The sequence below is a fragment of the Dipodomys merriami genome, unplaced genomic scaffold (genome assembly GCF_024711535.1).
Source record: "Dipodomys merriami isolate MVZ:Mamm:240054 unplaced genomic scaffold, mDipMer1.0.p SCAF_57, whole genome shotgun sequence".
NCBI classification, from domain to species: Eukaryota; Metazoa; Chordata; class Mammalia; order Rodentia; family Heteromyidae; genus Dipodomys; species Dipodomys merriami.
In genome coordinates this window covers 7,255,609-7,276,892 of record NW_027206146.1, presented here as the reverse complement: position 1 = coordinate 7,276,892, position 21,284 = coordinate 7,255,609, and the positions used below count along the sequence as shown (strand labels likewise).

The window sequence follows — 21,284 nt, the reverse complement described above, 5'->3', positions numbered from 1 at the left end:
ATGCACACACATGCACACATGTACACATAATTAACTCTATTATATAAAACATCTATTCAACTTCGTGTTAAATAAAAATGCTATTGTGTGACTATTACACCACTTTCTGAGCTTCCTGACTCCCACACATCTGGGGAGGATGTCCCCCTCTGGTGGCAGGGGGCAGAACTTGAGCGGAGAGCACTGGACATGGAGCGTGGTGGCTGTGGAGTCCATCTCCCAGGGAGATCTATGGCCTCCCCCTCGGGGCAGACAGAAGGCAGAAGGGACACCAGGGCATAGCGCCTTCCTGCCCTGACCCAGTCTGGTGTCATTGTTTTTCCATGGCCTAGTTATCACGGGGAACTGGCAGAACCACTTCACCCCAGCCCAGGCCCAAGCCTTCGAGGAAACATTCCGGGAAAAGATGGCGGGACTTCCTCCGGAGCTGTTCTCGTGGGACTAAGCCCAGTTTTAGCTCCTTGTGTGTTGCGATGAAGACTTGTGTCCCCACCTTATGGAGGTGACAGGACTGGGCAGAGATCATAGCATTAGTCTGTCACTCGAATCAGGAGGTCTGAATTTGCCTGTCACATCTTTGGTGCAATCACCAGTAAGGGCGGCAGCCACATGCAGGTGAGGAGCACAAAGAGACCTGCGTGTGTTCTTGTTGAAATAAATGGGGCAATGGCAACGAGGGCTGACAAACTTGCCTTAGTGTTCTGTTTAGCAAAGATGACCTGGGTGAAAGGCTGGGGAAGTCCCTCAAGTGGAGACAGTGGGCTGCCCATGGCAAAAGCTGCCTGAGGGTTTGCTGGATGTCGTGGGGAAGGGGTTGCCTTCCCCCCTCACCATTGATCTTGAGTGGAAGCTCTGTCCCAACTTGGGACAACCTGGGATGAGGTCAGAACAGAACCAGGTCCTGGAATTGAGGTTTGGGGCACCAGGAGCCTAAATCCTTTTGCCAGCTTCCGGTGCCCTAAGTCCATTTGACAAGGTATTTACTGAGTAGGGCACGGAGCGTTCGTGTACAAAGTGAGATCACCATTTCCCTGATATCACAAGCACCAATACAATCTTAATCACATGCACCCATTGTGTGGTACCATCTCCCTCAAGTGATAAATATCTCCTTCATCTTAAGCAGCAGGTGTAAGCAGCAAATGACTTAGAGTTCACATAGATTTTTGTCTATCCCAAAGATCCCAGAAGGTCTGCTGTGGAATTAGCCTACACCCAAGAAAGAAATCTGAAGTCCTATCAATCCAGAAGGGATTGACCTTTCCAGGAAGCTATCAGGATTCTAAGAGTTCATGTTCAGAGGAGGCCTTCCATCCTCCCAATCCATTCTGCTCTCACAGCTCTGCTTTTGGGGGCTCTCACAATCCCCCATTTTCCTATGATTTCAGAAAGCATAATTCTCATTTTTGTTTGAGCTAGCGTATGCTGCATGCTAGAAGATAAACATTGAAATAGACAGAGGCTAGCCGGATAATCCATAAAATAGAGGATCTTGGGCCCAGGAGAGGCAAAAATAAATAAATAAATAAAAGGAAAACTACTCTGGAAGTCCCCAGTTATCAATGAATTTTAACTTTTTCAGTTCCTGTTTGAGCTGCTCTAGCTGGTTCTGAATCCTTTGAGAATTGCTAGTTATCTTAAAGTAGCTCAGTCCTTCAAACAGTTCACATCCTAAACGGTTTTTCAACAGCAAACAATCTGTGGTGGTTCCAACGTGTCAAATTATTTTTCTTCCCTTTTTCATTTCTTGATTGATTGATTGATTGATTCCTTGATTGATTTCTTGATTTATTCATCTGTCACTTGGTTGAAATTACAAGGTAGTCTTTTGCCTTCATTCTAGACAACTCCTCCAATCTAGGGACAGGCAGAATAAAAGCTGCAGCTACAGCCCTATCCACAGTATTTAACAACATTAAGTTATCACAATTTCCAGTGAGACCTTGTCTCATGCATCTCTTATTGTGATGGGTCAAATTACTAAGACAGACAGGCACCATTCTCCTAACATAACAGTCATGGATAATTTTTCTTTAGAGCGCCACCTGCATTTCATCCACAAAAGAAAAACCAGCCAATGCCGACTCTTTTTCCTTGAGGCAAACAGAGTCTTGTCACCGATGAACAGTTGCACAACAGAAGCATGAAAACTCACAATGAACTATAAATTCAAGATCAAAAGTTAATTCATTCTCTAAACTCAAATCTTCTTGAAGACTAATTTCATTCTGAGTTATATTTTTACCTCTTTTGACAGTCTTTTTTTGTTATTGTTTTGTTTTATACTTTGTCGGTCATGGGGCTTGAACTCTGGGCCTGAGCGCTGTACCTCAGCTCTTCAGCTCAAAACGAGCACTCTACCACTTGAGCTACAGCGCTACTTCCTATTTTTACCTCTTTTAAACTGACAACATGTCCTACTAAACTTTGTGTTAGAACATTTTGCACAGAAGAGCCTTCTTTGATACAAAAGGAAGTTTCATTCATGGTCTTTTTTTTTTTTTTGATCATGGGGCTTGGCTTGCACTGTCCCTGAGCTCTTTTGCTCAAAGCTAGCACTCTATGACTTGAGCCACAGCACCACTTCCAGTTTTCACCACTTCCTGCCTGGGCTGGATTTGAACTGCAATCCTCAGATCTCAGCCTCCTGAGTAGCTAGGATGACAGGAATGAACCACTGGTACACAACCTGACTAAATATCTTTATATCACTGGACAAGTCCATTTTCTGACTTGTTACATATCACAGTACAATTTCAGTGCAACAGTTTACCCAGCATAGGAACCCTGCAAACAGAGGCAGAAGGCACCAGCAGTCTGAATAAGCACCATCATCATTATCAACAACGACGATGCATTTACTTCCTGTCCATTGTCCTTTTAGCATCTCTCAGCTTCTAGAGAAACTTCACTGGTCTCCAGGTGGGAAGGTTCCCTGTTTCTCTTTCTCCCTGAGGCTTTAGTTATCCTCATCCTCTTGAAGGTTTTCTCCAGAGGTTCCTGGACATTGGATGCATTTTCTCTTTATTTCTGGGTTTTCATTTCAGGGTAGGTATATAGAAGTCCGCTGAACCTCTGCACACACAGGAATAACCACCACCCCATGCTTTCACTGTTTTGGGTCTCTAGTTATTTCCAATGTCATCCTTTCAGCTTATAGGTTGAGGTGAAGAAGCAATTTTTTCAGATCTTTCCAAAGTTTATCTGCTGCTGAAGTATTGGATGGAAAAAGTAAATTTTCATAATTAAGTATAGAATGCCATTGCTATCTGTTCTTTGGGGCTCCATGACCTACACCTATCTCCTCCCCCCCCCCTTTTTTTGTCAGTCCTGGGGCCTAAACTCAGGGCCTGGGCACTGACCCTGTGCTCTTCAGCTCAAAGCTAGCGCTCTACGACTTGAGCCACAGCGCCACATCCAGATTTTTCTGAGTAGTTTATCAAATATAAGACTCTCACAGAGTTTCTGCCCAAAGATGGCTTTCAACTGAGATCCTCAGATCTCAGCCTCTTGAGTAGCTAGGATTACAGGTGTGAAACACCAGCAAACAACTTGAAGTGAATTTTAAATAGTCCTAATTTTCCCTTTTCCACTTTGAAACAAATATTTTGGATAACTTTTCTTTCCAAGTCCTGATTTTAAGGCTACTCCCATTGTTAATTAGCATTCAAGTTAACCCTTTGGAAACCTAGAACCACTGGGCAGCACCCATTTCTCTCCTGGCCATCTGGAATTTAAAGCTGACACTTTTTTTTTTCTGTAGTCTGAGTTAACTCGTAGAAAACCTTTAAACTCTAATAGCATAGTTTTTCTTTACATGTAGGAATCACTGTGCCAAGAACCCAGACTTAATAAACTAAGGATCTCAGAACAAGCTTGTTCTTCCCAATTTGTATCTAATTGCAGAATAGCATTGAAACCAAATTAACCCTTTTTTCTTTTTAATTCTCCTTTTAAAGGTTTTAATTTTTAAGACATCCCACGGGGCAGTTTTTAGGAATACTAATCACATTGCCTATATTACTGTTAGTTTTTAGTGTCTGAAAGAGAAAGAGAGAAGCATCTATATGAAATTGGCATAAAGTAGGAAATATAGGTATTATACTACATTACTTTTAACCTTATTTAAATCACAGCCAATGTAGCTACATATCAACTTTACTAATAAGTTCTTTATCTTATAGATTTAAGACATACTCATACCATCAGACATTTACTTGAACCTTAAGTGGTTAGTCTTATTCATTTCTATATTTTGAAATGAACATTTAAGACAAGTCTTACCTCCCAAATCTTTTTCTCAGCTCAAGGAAACTTGTTTTGGTTTTTGGTTTTGTATTTTTTTTTTTTGTTGGTCATGGGGCCTGAATTCTGGGCCTAAGTGCTGTCCCTGAGCTCTTCAGCTCAAGGCTAGTACTCTACCAGTTGAGCCACAGCCCCACTTCTGGCTTTTTCTGCTTATATGGTGCGGAGGAATTGAACCCAGGATCTCATGCATGCAAGGCAAGCACTCTAGCACTGAACCACCTTCCCAGACATGTTTTTTTTTTACACCATCATGACAGATTTTAAGCATTAAAATATTAGATTATTTTGAACAGTTTCACATACACTTATACTCCTACTTATGTACAAGAATTTTTTTGTTTTTTTTTGGTTTTTTTGTTTTTGTGGGTCGGGTCATGGATCCTGAACTCTGGGCCTGGGCGCTGTCCCTCAGCTCTTTAGCTCAAGTTCAGTGCTCTACCACTTGAGCAACAGTGCCACTTCCAGTTTCTTCTTTTTGCTTATATGGTGCTGAGTAATCGAACCCAGGGCCTCAGGCATGCAAGGCAAGCGCTCTACAACAGAGCCACCTTCCCAGCCCCTATGTACAGGAGTTTTTTTTTTTTTTATACTTTAATCCACTCTATTTAGCATTCTTACTAAAACTGCATTGAGAAATTATGATACAGATATGATTTACATCAGAACATATCAGCAAAAGAATGAGAAAGAGAGAGAAAAAGAGAAATGTCGGTTCTGTTTGAAGCAAGCATGTCTAGTTAGACATTCATTGCATTTCTGGAGACTCATGGCTAATTTGTAAAGAACCACATGGGCCTTGTGGGTCACCATGTATCCCTTAGTCTGAAGGCTGGTGACTTAGAGATGGAGGGAGAGAGAAGGAAGAGAGGAAGGGTTAAAAAGGCATGAAGTGGAGTGTTCATTGACAGTCAAGATAATCTGGAACTACAGGCATTCCACAGTGTCCTCCTGGCCCCTCCTGAGGCCTCCCGAGATGGGTCTGTTTTCTTACACAGCAGCAGAAACAAGAACAGCAAACACTTTCTCAGAGAGACAAGATCAACTTTTATTGCACAAGAAGCAAACGATTCCCCTTCTCCCTTTTCCTGAGCTGGAGCTCTTCAAGGGCAAACACAAACAAGCTGATTCTTATCCGCTTGTGCCTCCGACCAGTACAGGCCCTCAATAAGAACCCCTCGTGAGCACCTTCTTCAGGGGAAACTGAGGTATTACATTGGCCCCAGCGGGTCTGGTTGGTCAGTCACCATTCTCTAGCAGCTTTTGAAAGTTGTTTTGAATCTTTTCTGGTTTCACTGTGTTGGCTGTGAGCTCTTGGCAGAGGACCTCCACGTTTAACTGTACTTCAGACCCCAGCCCAATGAGACAGTCTGTTCAGTACTGTGGGTGTCCACAATGGATGTCAGGGACCCCAGCTGCTCCTCCAGAGTGTTAATTCTGTATCTCATGTAGAAAGTGGAGATGATAAGTGCACACACAACAATTGCATAGAATATAAGAATATGCTGAACAGCTGGACATTTCTCAGACTTGACTTTAGGTAAGATTCCAATTGTTTCTGACTGACCATGTGTGGGAAGGTTCTTGGCTTTACCATCAGGCACTCTGTTCAAATGGGTGTCGGCCCAAGGTGGTTTTGCCTCCACTTTGGTGGCATTCAGAACTGTCTGGGATTGTGTCACGTGGAAGTCTCGGGAGTTCTCTGATTACAGAGTCTGAGAACCTGAACTGCTGTATCCTTCCGTGTCCTGCCTTCTTTGTTCAACCACTCCATCGAGGTCTGAGAATTCATCATTGAAGTCCAGAGGCAAAGATGAAGGGCGGTCTTCCCGGAAGCTGTTTTCAGGAGAAGATGGATTGGGACTGTTACCAACACTCGAATTGTCTAAGTGTCCACACACAGATCTGAGCAGTTTGTATGTGGAATCTCTGGAGAGTAACAGATGAATATGTACCTGTCTGTGACTGTTGTTATGATCAGAGCATTTGGCACCAGAAGAGCAGTTTTGGTTTTCTTTATTAGGGTACTGAGAAAACTGGAATAGTGATCTTAGTGTCTTTTCCAAAGACCTTGGAATGAAAACAAATCCAGTTCTCTGATACAAAGAGCTTTCCTTGGCACAGTATTTCTTTCTGTAGAGCACATGTAACACTGTGTCTCAGAGGCTCCTCGGTTGGGACTTCAAGGAACAACTTGTGAAACTGCATGTTTGCCTTGTACTGGCTGGAAGATGAAGATTTTTTCCTTTCAGTCTTAGGGACATTTCTGCTTTCTGTTTTGCATCCGTTCTTGTCACCTGACACAGCTGCACCCTCAAAACTGGATTTTGACCGCAGGCAGATGCTCTTTTTCTGGTCTGGAGATTCAGCTTCCGTGGATGGGGCAGGCGACTGGACTGTGGGGACCTGCACACTTTCTTTCTGTCCTCCATACCATTCTCAGCCTCGGAGTGAGGCTTTGCTCTCCCTCTTCCCGAGCACCTTCGCAGGCCTCATGTTGTCCACTTCTTGCTGTAGTTCAGTCATCAGGGATCAGGGCCGCGTCTGCACACCTAGAGTCCTCGTCGGTGGGCTGCCAGCCTCCAGGGCTCAGGCACCTGGTGGCCCCTCACCTGGCCTGGCCTTGCCGCGCCCCCGCAGCGCCCTCCACGCGCACCATCGCCGGCCGCCCCCCGCGCACGCTGTACAGGAGTTTTAATGCTCAATTAGATTATAAAAATGAAAGTTGGCAATGAGAAGTACAAGATGTCACGTCAAAAACGAGCTTTACAACATTAGCTGCGGGGGGGGGGGTGAGGGGGGAGGTTTGGGGGGGAAGATTGGGGGGGGGCGTAGGCTGGGAAGGGATGTGAAGGATAAACAAAGGAGGAGGCTGCAATGCTTGATAAGAAATGAATGCATTATCCTGCCCATGTAATTGTAACCGCGCTGTACAGTATGTTCACAAAATATAAAAATTAAAATTAAAAAAAAAGAAAGTTGGCCATGTGCCTGGGGCTCACACCTGTAATCCTATATACTCAGGAGGCTGAGACTGAAGATCCAGGTTCAAAGCCAGCCCAGGGAGGAAAGTCCATGAGACGCTTATCTCCATTAAAAACCAGGAAACTGGAAGTGACACAGTGGCTAGCCGTGAGCTGAAGAGCTAAGGGACAATGCTCAGGCCCAAAGTTCAAGCCCTATGACTGACAAAAAAAAAAAAAAAAAAAAAAAAAAAAAAAAAAAAAAAATATATATATATATATATATATATATATATATATATATATATATATATATAAATTGACCATAGATTCTTTTGGAATTCCAATTCAAAGTGACATTATTTTGTCCAATATGATAAAACTGTGTGGTCATTATTAGACAGACAACACAAAGGCAACTATGAGGCAAAATACAAACACAACAAACATTTTTCACAGTTATTTGAGAACTAGATGACAAAGAGCAGAAAATGTTTAGACAACTTTGTTAGCATGGCATATTAGTATACAAAGGGATCTTTGAACATGTCTGAGGCTTCTAGTCTTCAGGGTCTGTAAGGAAAATTGGGCAAAAAGAGGGAACTCTTCCTAAATCAACTTATAATGTCAGAGAAGTTTATAGAAAGGTCTGGCAACCCCCATCCTATCCCAAGAGGGTTATTTAACTTGTACAAGGCTCTGAATTTGTTAGGAGTTCTTACCTTTTGAACAATTTCTTTTTATGTATCCCATTTTTTTCACATCTAAAACATTTTAAGACGTATTATGGTGGAACCCATTATGGCTGCAGCAGAGGAGCCAATGTCATTACAGACTTCAATATGATTTGTAACATCGCTGTTTGCAGCCTTGATGGAGTGTAAAGCCTCTGGACACTAAGTTAGCATCCTTAAATGGTATATATTTGGAGAAGTTAGTCTCTTAACTCAGTTTGCAGTTACAGTTTTATGAAGATTATCTTTAACTGGCCTCTGAAATCAACCGAAGGTTCCAGGCCTCCTTGCCTGCTATGTACAGAGGTGATAGCTATTTATCCTGGCTGGGTTACATCTTCCCTGTTTTGATACCTGATCAATCACTTCATTTTGTCCCAGTACCTGTAGGACCACTCCCCATCTGGTAAGCTGGTCCTCCTCAATTACTATGGTACAGTAGACATGTTGATTTTTTTTATCAGTCCTGCGGCTTGAACTCTGGGCCAAGGCACTGTCCCTTAGATCTAACACTTGAGCCACAGCACCGCTTCTGGCTTTTTCTGCTTATGTGGTGCTGAGGAATTGAACCCAGGGCCTCATGCATACAAGGCAAGCACCCTACCACTCAGCCACCTTCCCAGCCCCAAGAATGTCTATGGTGCTTTTTTTTGTTTGTGTGTTTGTTGTTCTTTTTCTCAATCGTGGGGACGTGTTGATTTTTCAAAGCCTGGAGATGAGCTTCCTCACTCACCACATTTCAAATTGTAGCTAATGACTGGGCTTTAGGCAGGCTTTGGTCACGTTTTCCCCATCAGGAGTCGAAGAGAGATCACCTCTCAGGGGACCCCATCACACCTGAGAGGGTGCGATGACATCACAGCCTAGGTCTCACAGGGTCACAGCCCAGGCCCTGAGTGGATATGTGGTTGGTCACCACCCCCATAATACCCTGCGAGACATTCATGTCCTGTAGGTGCCAGACTGCTGGGTCTGGCACAAAAACGTCAGTAAGAAATGAAAGGATGGGAATGCATCAAGCGTTATGTTATTCAAGTGTTTGCTGGTCCTGAGACTTGAACTCAGGGCCTGGGCACTGTCCCTCAGTTTTTCGCTCAAGGCTCACATTCTACCACCTGAGTCAGAGCTCCACTTCCAGTGCTCTGTCTTTTAACCTCCAGGCCTGCAGCCCCCATTCCCTCCTGCTGTCTACAACATAGGGACCAAATAGTAGCTCTGTTATTGAAGACCTGTGGCTAACACGGTAGAGCGCCAGGCAATTAAACTCAGACCCATGGGAAGCACATAACACAAGACTGGCATTAACAAAAACCTGAACATTACCTTACTCATGTAACTGTAACCTCTCTGTCCAGTATCTTTACAATAAAATTAAATTAAATTAGCACTGGCCATAGGAAGAACCCAGTTTTCGCAGCCCCCAAGAAGGTGGATAACATGGCAGGAACTCCCAAATACCTCTCAGTCCTATCCCTTAACGTTAATGGACTGAACTCTCCAATTAAGCGACATAGACTGTCTAGTTGGATTAAAAAACAAGACCCTTCTATCTGCTGCCTGCAGGAGTCACATCTTGCCCGTAAAAACAAACACATTTTCAATGTTAAAGGCTGGAACAAAATCTACCAAGCAAACAGCCCCCATAAACAGGCGGGAGTTGCAATCCTAATATCAGATAAAATAGACTTCAAATTAAAATTCATGAGAAGAGATAAAGAAGGTCGCTACATACTAATTAAAGGATCTCTCCTTCAAGAGGATATTACAATTCTAAATATCTATTCGCCAAACCATGGAGCACCCAAATTTATCAAAGAAACACTACTTTCCCTCAAATCCCATATAGATCCAAAGACATTAATTGTTGGGGATTTTAACACACCACTCTCCCCACTAGATAGATCAACTTGGCAAAAATTCAACAGGGAAAACGCAGATCTAAACAGCTGCATAGATCAACTAGACTTAACAGACATCTACTGAACATTTCACCCAGCAGCATCAGAATACACGTTTTTCTCAGCAGCACATGGAACGTTTTCTAAAATAGACCACATTTTAGGCCACAAAGCAAACCTGTCTAAATTCAGAAACATTGAAGTTATACCTTGCATCCTCTCTGACCACAAGGGAATAAAATTAGAACTCAACTCCAAAAACCACCAAAGAAAGTCTGGCATCACATGGAGGCTGAACAACACACTGCTGAATCATGAGTGGGTCATGGAAGAGATTAGAAAGGAAATTCAAATGTTCATGCTATTCAACAAAAATGAACACACAAATTACCAGCTCCTCTGGGACACAGCAAAGGCAGTACTCAGAGGCAAGTTTATAGCTCTGAGCTCCTACATCAACAAATTGGAGAGATCTGAAACTAGCACTTTAATGACACATCTAAACCTCCTTGAAAAAGAGCAGCAAGATAAACCCCAATCCAGTAGACGGAAAGAAATAATCAAAATTAAATCAGAATTAAATGAATTAGAATCCAAAAAAACTATAGAAAGAATCAACAAAACAAAGAGTTGGTTCTTCGAAAAAATTAACAAAATTGACAGACCCTTAGCAAATCTTATCAGAAAAAGAAGAGAACACACCCAAATTAATAAACTCAGAGATGAGAATGGAAACATCACCACGGAAACAACCAAGATTCAGAACATTATAAGGGAATAATTCTCAAATCTTTATGCTAATAAGTTTGAGAACTTGACAGAAATGGACCTTTTCCTAGCAAATATTGACATGCCAAAACTAAACCAAGATGAGTTAAACCAGCCTAACAGGCCCATATCAAGCATTGAAATAGAAACAGCAATAAGAGACCTCCCAGCTAAGAAAAGTCCAGGACCAGATGGTTTTACAGCGGAATTTTACAAGGCCATCAAAGCAGAGCTCACACCAATACTCCTCCAACTCTTCAATGAAATTGAAAGAGAAAGCTCACTACTGAACACATTCTATGAAGCCATCATAACCCTCATCCCAAAACCAGGCAGGGACTCATCAAAGAAAGAGAACTATAGACCCATTTCTTTGATGAATATTGATGCAAAACTTCTCAACAAAATTTTGGCCAATCGACTTCAACAATTCATCCAAAAAGTCGTACACCACGATCAAACAGGATTCATTTCAGGGATGCAAAGCTGGTTCAATATACGCAAATCAATTAATATTATTCATCACATCAACAGGAGCAAGAATAAGAACCACATGGTTATCTCAATAGATGCAGAAAAAGCATTCGACAAGATCCAACACCCCTTCATGATGAAGGTTTTGGAAAAATTAGGAATCCATGGAACATTCCTCAATACAATAAAGGCTGTATATGACAAACCTACAGCCAGCATTATACTCAATGGTGAAAAACTGAAGCCATTTCCTCTTAACTCAGGAACAAGACAAGGATGCCCACTCTCTCCACTTCTCTTCAATCTAGTATTAGAATGCCTAGCTACAGCAATAAGACAAGATGCAGACATAAAGGGGATCCAAATAGGGAAAGAAGAAATAAAACTCTCCCTCTTTGCAGATGACATGATCTTGTATTAAAGAATCCCATAGACTCCACTCCCAAAGTACTCAAGCTGATTCAAAATTTTGGCCAAGTAGCAGTTTATAAAATTAACCCCCAAAAATCAGTGGCTTTTCTGTATGCCAACTGTGAGAAAAGTGTGGCTGAAATAAGGAAAGCAACTCCATTTGTAATAGCCCCACAAAAAAGTGAAATATCTAGGAATTAACTTAACTAAAGAAGTGAAGGACCTCTATGATGAAAACTTTAAAATCTTGAAAAAGGAAATCAACACAGAACTAAAAAAATGGCAAAGCCTCCCATGCTCCTGGATTAGAAAGATTAACATCGTGAAAATGGCAATACTTCCCAAGGCTATCTACAAATTCAACGCAATACCTATCAAAATTGCAACCTCATTCTTCAAGGAAATAGAAGAGGCAATCCAAAAATTCATATGGAACAATAAAAGACCCCGAATAGCAAAAACGCTCCTCAACGGAAAGAACACTGCTGGAGGAATATCAATACCAAATTTCAAACTCTACTATAAAGCCATGGTAATCAAAACAGCTTGGTATTGGCATAAGAACAGACCTCAAGACCAATGGAATAGAATTGAAAACCCAGAAATGAACCTACAGACCTATAGCCATCTAATCTTCGATAAGGGAGCTACAACAATAGAATGGAAGAAAGACAGCCTCTTCAGTAAATGGTGCTGGCAAAATTGGTTAACTACATGTAGAAAACTAAAGCTAGATCCTTATATATCAAACTGCACCAGAATCAACTCCAAATGGATCAAAGACCTTGAAGTCAAAGCAGACAATCTGAAAACATTACAGGATGGAATAGGAGAAACCCTAGGTCTCCTTGGCTCAGGCCGAAATTTTTTGAATAGAGACCCAGAAACACAACAAATCAAAGAAAGGTTGGACAAATGGGATTGCATAAAGTTGCAGAGCTTCTGCATGGCAAAGGACATAGCTAGCAAGATCAATAGAAAGCCCACCGATTGGGAGAAGATCTTTACTAGCCATACAACGGACAAGGGTCTCATATCGAAAATATACTTGGAACTCAAAAAATTAAACCCCCCAACAACAAATCCTCAAAGAAACAATTGCCCAATAAATAAGTGGGCAAAAGACTTGAAGAGAAACTTCTCTGAAGATGAAAGAAGGAGGGCCAATAGACACATGAAGAAATGTTCAACATCCCTAGCCATAAAAGAAATGTAAATCAAAACAACATTGAGATATCACCTCACCCCAGTTAGAACGGCAAAAATCAAGAACTCTAACAACAACAGAAGCTGGAGGGGATGTGGACAGAAAGGAACCTTACTTCATTGTTGGTGGAAATGTGAACTTGTTGAACCACTTTGGAAAGCAGTATGGAGGTTCCTCAAAAGACTTCAAATAGAACTCCCCTATGACCCAGCAATCCCACTTTTGGGCATTTACCCAAATGTTTACAAACAAGACCACACTAAAGCTACCAGCACAACTATGTTTATTGCAGCATTATTTACCATAGCTAAGATCTGGAACCAACCCAGATGCCCCTCAGTAGATGAATGGATCAAGAAAATGTGGTATATATACACAATGGAATTCTATGCCTCCATCAGAAAGAATGACATTGCCCCATTTGTTAGGAAATGGAAAAACTTGGAAAAAATTATATTAAGTGAAGTAAGCCAGGCCTAAAGAAACATAGGTCCCATGGTTTTCCTTATTTGCAATATCTAGTATATGTATGAGTCAAGCGGAAAAGGTCAGATAATGTGATGTCAGGAAAATGAACCCTTATATATGTATTTTAATGTTTTTTTCTTTCATGTATGTGTTTCTAAGGCATTTATAAGATTATCTCTTTGTTGCTTTGTATGTCCCTCCCCCACAGTATAACCCCTGCTTCAACTATATTTGATGTCAGTATAACTTGTGGAGGAGATGTGGAACAACCAGTTGTTTACGGATACAGGTGGACCTGTTGCAACAATGAGAAGTACAAGTTGTCATGTCCAAAACGAGTTTTACAACGTCGGTGTGTGTGTGGGGGTAATGGGGGGGAAGGAGAAGGATTGGGATTGGGGAGAGGGGGGAGGCTGGGAAGGGATGTGAAGTGTAAACCAAAGGAGGAGGCTGCAATGCTTGGTAAGAAATGTATGCATTATCCAGCCCATGTAATTGTAACCCCTCTGTACAGTATGTTCACAAATAAAATAAAATAAAATTTGAAAAAAAGATAATGGAGATATTTATCACTTGAGGGAGATGATACCACACAAAGGGTGCTTGTGATTAAGATTGTATTGTAGTATTGGTGCTTGTGATGTCGGGGAAATGGTGATCTCACTTTGTACACGTACGACCATGTACCCTACTCAATAAATACCTTGTCCAATGCAAACAGGGCACCAGAAGCTGGCAAAAGGCTTCAGGCTCCTGGTGCCCCAAACCTCAATTCCCCGACCTGGTGTCTGTTCTATCTCCATCCCAGGTTGTCCCAAGTTGGGACAGAGCTTCCACTCAAGATCAATGTGGGGGAAAAATCCCTTCCCCAGAACATCCAGCAAACCATCAGGCAGCCTCCTGCCATGGGGATCCCACTGTCCCCGCCTAAGGGAACTTCTTCAGGCTTTCACACACGTCGGTTTTGCTAAGCAGAACACTGAGCCATGTTTGTCAGCCCTCAGTGCCATGGCACAATTTATTTCAGCAAGAACACACATGGGTCCCTTTGTGCTCCTCACCTGCATGTGGCTGCAGTGTGTACACTACTGAGTACACCAAAGATGAGACAGGCAAAGTCAGACCTCCTGATTTGAGTGATAGACTAATGCTATGATCTCCGCCCAGTCCTGTCACCTCCATAAGATGGGGACACAAGTCTTCATCCCCACAGACAAGGAGCTAAATCTGGGCTTAGTCCCACAAGAACAGCTCCAGAGGAAGTCCCGCCATCTTCTCCCGGAATGTTTCCTCGAAGGCTTGTGTCTGGGCTGGGGTGAAGTGGTTCTGCCAGTCCCCCATGGTACCTAGGCCGTGGAAAAACAATGACACCAGACTGGGTCAGGGCAGGAAGGCGCTGTCTCCTAGTGTCCCTTCTGCCCTCTGCCTGCCCCGGGGGTGAGGCCACAGATCTCCCTGGGAGATGGACTCCACAGCTACCACGCTCCATGTCCAGGGCTCTCCTCTCAAGTTCTGCCCCCTGCCACCAGAGGGGCACATCCTCCCCAGATGTGTGGGAGTCAGGAAGCTCAGGATATGGTCTCATAGTCACACAATAGCTTTTTCATTTAATACGAAGGTGAATAGACGTTTTATATAATAGAGTTAAGGATGTGTACATGTGTGCATGTGTGTGCAATTGTGTGTCTATACAGGAGTTTGAACTCAGGGCATAGGTGCTGTTTGGGAGTTATTTTCTGCACAAGCCTCATGCTCTACTACTTGAGACACAACTCCATTTTCTGTTTTTTTGGTAGTTAACTGGAGAGAAGGAATCTCCTGGATTATGCTACGCCATCTGGATTTGAACTGTGATGCTCAGATCTCAGGTTCCTGGGCAGCTAGGATTACAGGCCTGAGCCATGGACACCCAGCTGGTACTTACACTTTGTTTTCTTTTTAGATCCACTTACTATCACATTAATTGTTTGTCTGTTGTAGGACTTAAACTCTGGGCCTGGGCAGTGATCTTGAGCTTCTTTTGCTGAAGGCTTGGCACTCTACCATGTGAGCCCCAGCTGCACTTCCAGTTTACTTTGTTTTAACACAAGCTGGAAGTGAACAGCCAGCCTGTTCCTGGCTGATCCCAGGCCAGGAGTGTGTGGTTGGAGACCAGATTTCTTTCCCTGGCTTCCAGCACCTCCTTCCCTGGGACATTATCATACCTTTCCTGGTGATTTTGACACCAGCGGGAACAAGCTCCTCTGGGACATCAGGGAGGTTGGACATCTTGTTCTCCTTCATCGCCTGGAAGGAACTGTTCTCCAGGACCAAGTCCAGCTCTCCGGGTTCCAGCGCCTTCCCTAGGAACCCACAGATCCTCTCTACCATGCTCCTCGGGTCCTAAGGAGAGAAAAACAAGGGCTCGGGTATGAGATGGGACAACAGAGCAGGAGTGAGGAGGAGGGAGAAGGAGAAGAGAGAAACAGCAGAAGACACTGGCAGGAGAGAGGATGTGTGGCCTGTGGAGTTGGGGGCGTGACTCAGTGGGTAGAACACCAGCTCTATCTTGAAACAAAAATAAAAAAGAAAGAAAAGGAGGATGAGAGGAATGCAGGAAGGAATAACACACAACAGGATGTAGAAAGTTGACATAGAAAGTTGGGATGGAGACTGGGGGGAGGATATTGGGGAAGAAGATACTGGAGAAACAGAGGAGGTGGTAGAAGGGGTGAACAGGGCCATGGTGGGGTGGGGTGCATGTACAATCAATGGTTACCTTTTTTATCTGCTCATAACTGATTACCAGCACATTCTCCTTTTCCCTCATGGACATCCAGCCCCGGACGTGATCAAACCATGACCCGTAAGGCACTGCAGGAGGAACAGTGGGGCAGCGTGAAAAGTCTCCACCATTCCCGATCTGCATGGTGGTCTCAGCACTGATCGCTCTGGTCGCTGTCACCTTCACCAGGGTGTAACCGACAAATAAGTCCTGTCTCTTTATAGCCTCAAAGAGAGAGCACTACTGAGTACTGGTGTCTCACGCCTGTCATCCTAGCTACTTAGGACACTGAGATTTGAGGATCACTGTCCAAACCAGCCTGGGCAAGAAAGTCTATGAGACTCTTATTGCCAATGCACCACGAAAAAACCAGAAGTGGCGCTGTGGCTCAAGTGGTAGAGTACTTGCCTTGAGCTAAAGAGCTGAGGGACAGCACCCAGGCCCAAAGTACAAGCTCCATGACTGGGAGAAAAGGGGAAGGGAGGGGAAGTGAGGGAGGGAGAGAGAAAGAGAGCAAACACAGGCAATGTGGAGTCAGGACATGCATTTCTAAGCTATTTTTCCTGTAGCACAACCTTTGGCCCATCTGAAGCAGGTCACCAAAGGCCACACCAAAACCTCTGACCCGGACAAAGAGTTCCGCAGGCCCTCACAGAACTCAGGCTGAGGGCCTTCCATACCAAGTTGGCCCAAATCCATCATTTGCACAACTGAGCACAAGTCTGAGTGCAAGGCCTGAGCTGTGAAACACGCACACGAGGCACCTCCCATCCCTTCCCATGGCTCCCAGCAGGTCAGTCTGCAGAGGCCTTGGTGTGCTTTATTCTACTTGAAACATCTTTGCTTGAAATCAGGGCCAGAGCACTGTCCCTCGGTTTCTACACTCCTCTCTACCACGTGAGCCACAACTTCACTCCCTGCATCATGATGATTGAGTGGGAATGAGAGCCTCAAGGACTTTCTGCCTGGGTTGGCTTCCAACTCTGACCCTCAGCTCTCAGCTCCTGAGTAGTTGAGATTATAGTCGTGATCCACTATCCCTGACTATAGATACAAGTGGTAAGAGATGTTGAATCAGGGGAGAAATAGCTCATCAAGTGCTTCTACTGGTTGTGAAGCTAAACCCAGAGGGCCTGATACACCAGATGATGAGGTACTTAGAGCACAGATGTGGGGTCCCCCCACCCTTCATACCCAACTCAGGCCATGGACCCCTGCCAGAACCATGGAGAAGTGACAAAATTACAAGCATGAGGAATGACCCAGAACTTTTGCATGACTAGAAACAGAGCGACCCCAACTTCAAGTGAGAAACTCTGACACGGACAGCAAAACGTTTTAAAACATAAATATATGTATGGAAGGTAGAGTTGGGTTGTGTGGGAAGCCAGTGAGAAGCTGTGAGCCAACATCTGGGAGAAGAGCACCCAGGAGGGGGCGGGTCCTCCATGGCTACGGAAGCTCCAGGGGCTCAAAACACCTTGGGACCTTCCATCATGGGAAAAGTCTGGTGCTGCCTTTAGCCAATGTGAGTTCTGGGAGGAGGAAGCATTGGACCCACAGATGGTGAGATTTAAAGGAGACCTTGGAGAGTAGGGTCGCATAGGCACTCAAAGAGGTTTACATCCTTCTCCATTCACTTCACAGTCTACTCACCATATCCTTGCAAGAACCATTCAAAATATTGTTCCAGTGACTCTGGTTTCTTAGCCAGATTTGTAAAACTCCAGAAATAATAACCAGATATAAGGACATCCTTAGGATTTCTGATGACATAGATCATCTTCAAGGGAGAAAGGAGAGAATTAAACAATTTTCCCATCATTTCTTGCCCTCTTGGTGTTCAAAGAAATTCTAGCCATTTTTTGCTCCAACATTGAAGTATCTGTTGGTCTTTTGGTTGTGCATTAGTTTGTGAAATACTTTTCAGAATTTCTACAATCAAATCACTTTGCCAGGAATAAAAAATGGTGGGACAATGCATTTCCTAAACGTATCTGGGATATTTACCTAGAAAGCACAGGAGAACAGATGCTGGTTAGCCTTTGCTGGCTGCAGATTTATGAGTCGTTCTGTAAACATCATTGAAACATCTGGGCATGGGTGGCTCTCACCTGTCACCACAGCTACTCAGGCAGCTCAGATATGAGGATCATAGTTTGAAGCTAGCCCAGGCAGAACAGCTCATGAGACACCCAACTCCAATTAACTACCTGAAAACCTCAAGGGGAGCTATGGCGCAAACTGGTAGAATAACAGCTTTGAGTACAAAAGCTCAGGGACAGCTGTGAGTTCAAGTCCCAGGAGTGGTACAAAAACAAAACAACAAAAATCCATTGAAGGAGGGAGCTGAAATGATACAACAGAGATTTCACAGCATAGGCGCTCTTTTCTATGGTGTTCAGGAGCAAATCTATTTGCGTTGTGCCAGGGAAGAGTGTGCACCGTGTGTGGTGTGGGCTGGGCTGGGGAAGTGGGACAAAGGCTCCTGGTCTGATCTGGCCATGAGCACCAGGTATTTATTCACTGCACAGCCTTCAGAGTCAGGCCACTGATACCAGGTCACATGACATGGTGTCATGTTTTTCTTTTCTTTTTTTTACTCAGGACCTATGTGATGTCCCTGTGTTTTTGTGCTCAGGCTGGTGCTTTACCACTTGAGCTGCTGCTCCACTTCTGGCTTTACTTTTGATAGCTCATCAGAGATAAGAATCACCTGGCCTTTCCTACCTGGGCTGACTTCTGATCTTGATCCTTAGATCTCAGCCTCCTTTTTACCTGGGATGACTGCATGAGATCTGGGTATCCACTTAAAACACAGTTTGGTTAGTCTTTCCGTTAGTCATCCAGTTCATCTGGCAGGGATTACAGAGCCATGGTCCGCATTTTGGACCCTGTTTGGTCTGAGGACCCTCAATTCATGAAGGAGAGTCTGGGGTCCTCCATGAACTACAGAGGGAGAATGCCAGACCTGCTGGCTATGTGCATTTTTAAGAAGAAAAGGCCTTGATGGGACAGCTATTGGCACTGAGCACTGACCTTGGCCTTGGAAGTGAAGAAAGACTTGGGGAAGAGTTGGATGGGGAGGTGGGAGGTGATGAGGGGGGGACCCTCGTTCCTGTCTTTTATGGTTTGGAATCCAACTTCACTCTCAATCCATGGAGAACGAAGACCTGTGGGCACAGATCGAATCCAGTTGGGATCCCCCTTGGTGTGAATCAGAGAGAGAACCTCAATCAACCAATGGGTTCCTGGGGCAGAAAGAAAAGCAGAGGTCACTCATTTCTATCTGAATTCACAATATTATGTATATGTATATTTATATATATATATATACACACACACACACACATACATACATACATGCATACACACACATAGATAATGGTAAAACATATGTAACATAGACCTTACGGATATAAACTTTCTCAGGTGTGCAATCTGATATGGATAAGTAGTGTTTAGTGTATTTTAATCATAGCTCACTCAGTGCCAGTATTTTGTCATCTAATAAGTCTACACTGCCCATGACAACTGAATATTGATTTGCTTGCCACCTGCCCCATCATTCTCTTATCATACCAGGACTTTGGCTTTTCTGGGCCTTGTATGTGAGTGCAATAGTACACAGTTTGTTTGTTTGTTTGTTTGTTTGTTTGTTTTTTGCACTATGGCCTGGACTCATGTGGTTTCAAATGGCAAAATGTCCTGATAATAGTAGAGCATGGGTCTAAGTAGGAAGCATTATGCTCACCTTTGTTTCCTCAGCTCCACCCATTTCTGAGCTGCTCCCTGCCCTGGAGTTCTTGCCATACAGCTGGCCCCTTCCTCTCTCTACCCAACCCACCTGAGCTCCCACCTACCTCACTTCCTACCCCCAGCCCCTGCTGCTGCTAGATAGTGGAGGTGGTCATGAGCTCTCTCTCTGGGGGAGAAATGGCTCCTGTAATAAACCTTGTAACCATCTTTCTGCTGTGCCTGCCTGCCTCTGCATGGTCCCCTGGGAAGCATGTGATGGATCCTTCCCTGAGCTGTCTGCATTTTCAACAGTGTATAATATTCCACTTTGATCTCTCAACTTGCTTGGGATTGTGCAGCCATTTCTCTGTGGATATTTGGGTTTAATGCAGCTGTCAGCTGTTGCTGAAATCCTGCAGTGCCCCCACTGGCTGTGGTTTTCAGCACATTTCCCTTGCAGTGTGCCCTCAGTGCTCCCTCCCCACTCCCCGTGCCCCTTCACACAGGCTCCCTGGCCTGCCAGTGCCTTGTGTTTACCCCAAGTTTTCCTGGTCCTAACTATGGCCCATCATGATTCTTCTATTTGAGATCATGCTTTTTCTCCAGGTAACCTCAAAATCATCCTTTTCATTTTATGATCTATGAAGCACCTCTAAAACGCCTATTTAAAAAACTGTGCTGCCAACCCTGGAGCTTGAACAGCTCCTGGGTACTCTCCATGAGCTGTTGTGCTCAAGAGTGGCACAATACCAGAGGGCCACAGGTCTTCAATAATCAGCTACTACACCATTCCTACGTGGGACACAGTTGGGAGTGAGGCCACAGCTCTGGCCTTTCCCACGCAGCCACAGCCCCCTCTGCTCACCTGATTTGGGGTAGGTCACCGTGATGATGTCCTCATCCTTCAGCACCAGCTCCTCATGGACAGCTTTTAGATGTTCAGGGCAGATATACACAACAGGGAAAGGAATTCCCTGGTACCACACGTAGTCCTCAGCCATGGCAGAGTCCTGGGTCCCTGGCTCTTTGTCCCAGGCCACTGGCACTGCCACCGTGGAAGTGGTGACAGTGTCTGGATGGTCAAGGCAATCATTAACTAAGATGAATTGGTGATTAAAAAAAAAAGCCTGTAATTGTTCCCAGTGTTTTTTTTATTTTATTATTTTTTTTGGTGAACATACTGTACAGAGGGTTACAATTACATGGGCAGGATAATGCACACATTTCTCATCAAGCATTGCAGCCTCCTCCTTTGTTTACCCTTCACATCCCTTCCCAGCCTCCTCCCCCACTCCTCCACTCAATGCTCCCTCCTCCCCCTCCGTTCACCCCCCCCCATCACCGCGCCAACGTTGTAAATTTAGTTTTGGACATGACAACTTGTACTTCTCATTGTTGCAACAGGTCCACCTGTATACTTAATCGACTTGTTTTTCCCCATCTCCTCCACAAGTTATACTGACATCAAATATAGTGAAAGCAGGGGTTATACTGTGGAGGAGGGACATACAAAACAACAATAAAATAATCTTTTAAATGCGATAGAAACAAATG

The 21,284-nt window shown here is 44.0% G+C and overlaps 1 protein-coding gene and 1 pseudogene across 1 annotated transcript; both read right to left on the bottom strand.

Annotated features, from left to right (window-relative positions):
* Positions 1 to 5,499: 5,499 nt before the first annotated feature.
* On the bottom strand, positions 5,500 to 6,858 carry LOC138812565 (GRAM domain-containing protein 2B pseudogene; annotated as a pseudogene).
* A 7,359-nt stretch (positions 6,859 to 14,217) lies between these two features.
* Positions 14,218 to 20,798, bottom strand: LOC138812858 (sulfotransferase 2A1-like). Its single transcript, XM_070001082.1, has 6 exons — positions 20,596 to 20,798; positions 19,032 to 19,243; positions 17,649 to 17,775; positions 15,987 to 16,081; positions 15,433 to 15,610; positions 14,218 to 14,574 (listed from the first exon to the last, which is right to left on the bottom strand). The coding sequence occupies exons 1-6, from the start codon at positions 20,729 to 20,731 to the stop codon at positions 14,462 to 14,464; spliced, it is 861 nt and encodes a 286-aa protein (XP_069857183.1). The 5' UTR covers positions 20,732 to 20,798; the 3' UTR covers positions 14,218 to 14,461.
* Between the last annotated feature and the right edge of the window lie 486 nt (positions 20,799 to 21,284).

Bases quoted from the DNA above. Each gene is read 5' to 3' on its own strand.
- LOC138812858 (XM_070001082.1), bottom strand. From the start codon at position 20,731: ATGGCTGAGGACTACGTGTGGTACCAGGGAATTCCTTTCCCTGTTGTG. The intron at 17,776-19,031 runs GTCAGTGCTCAG...TCTCCCTTGAAG, and splicing joins TCTTCACTTCCAAGGCCAAG to ATGATCTATGTCATCAGAAA. The intron at 16,082-17,648 runs GTGAGTAGACTG...TTCCTCCTGCAG, and splicing joins ATGGTTCTTGCAAGGATATG to TGCCTTACGGGTCATGGTTT.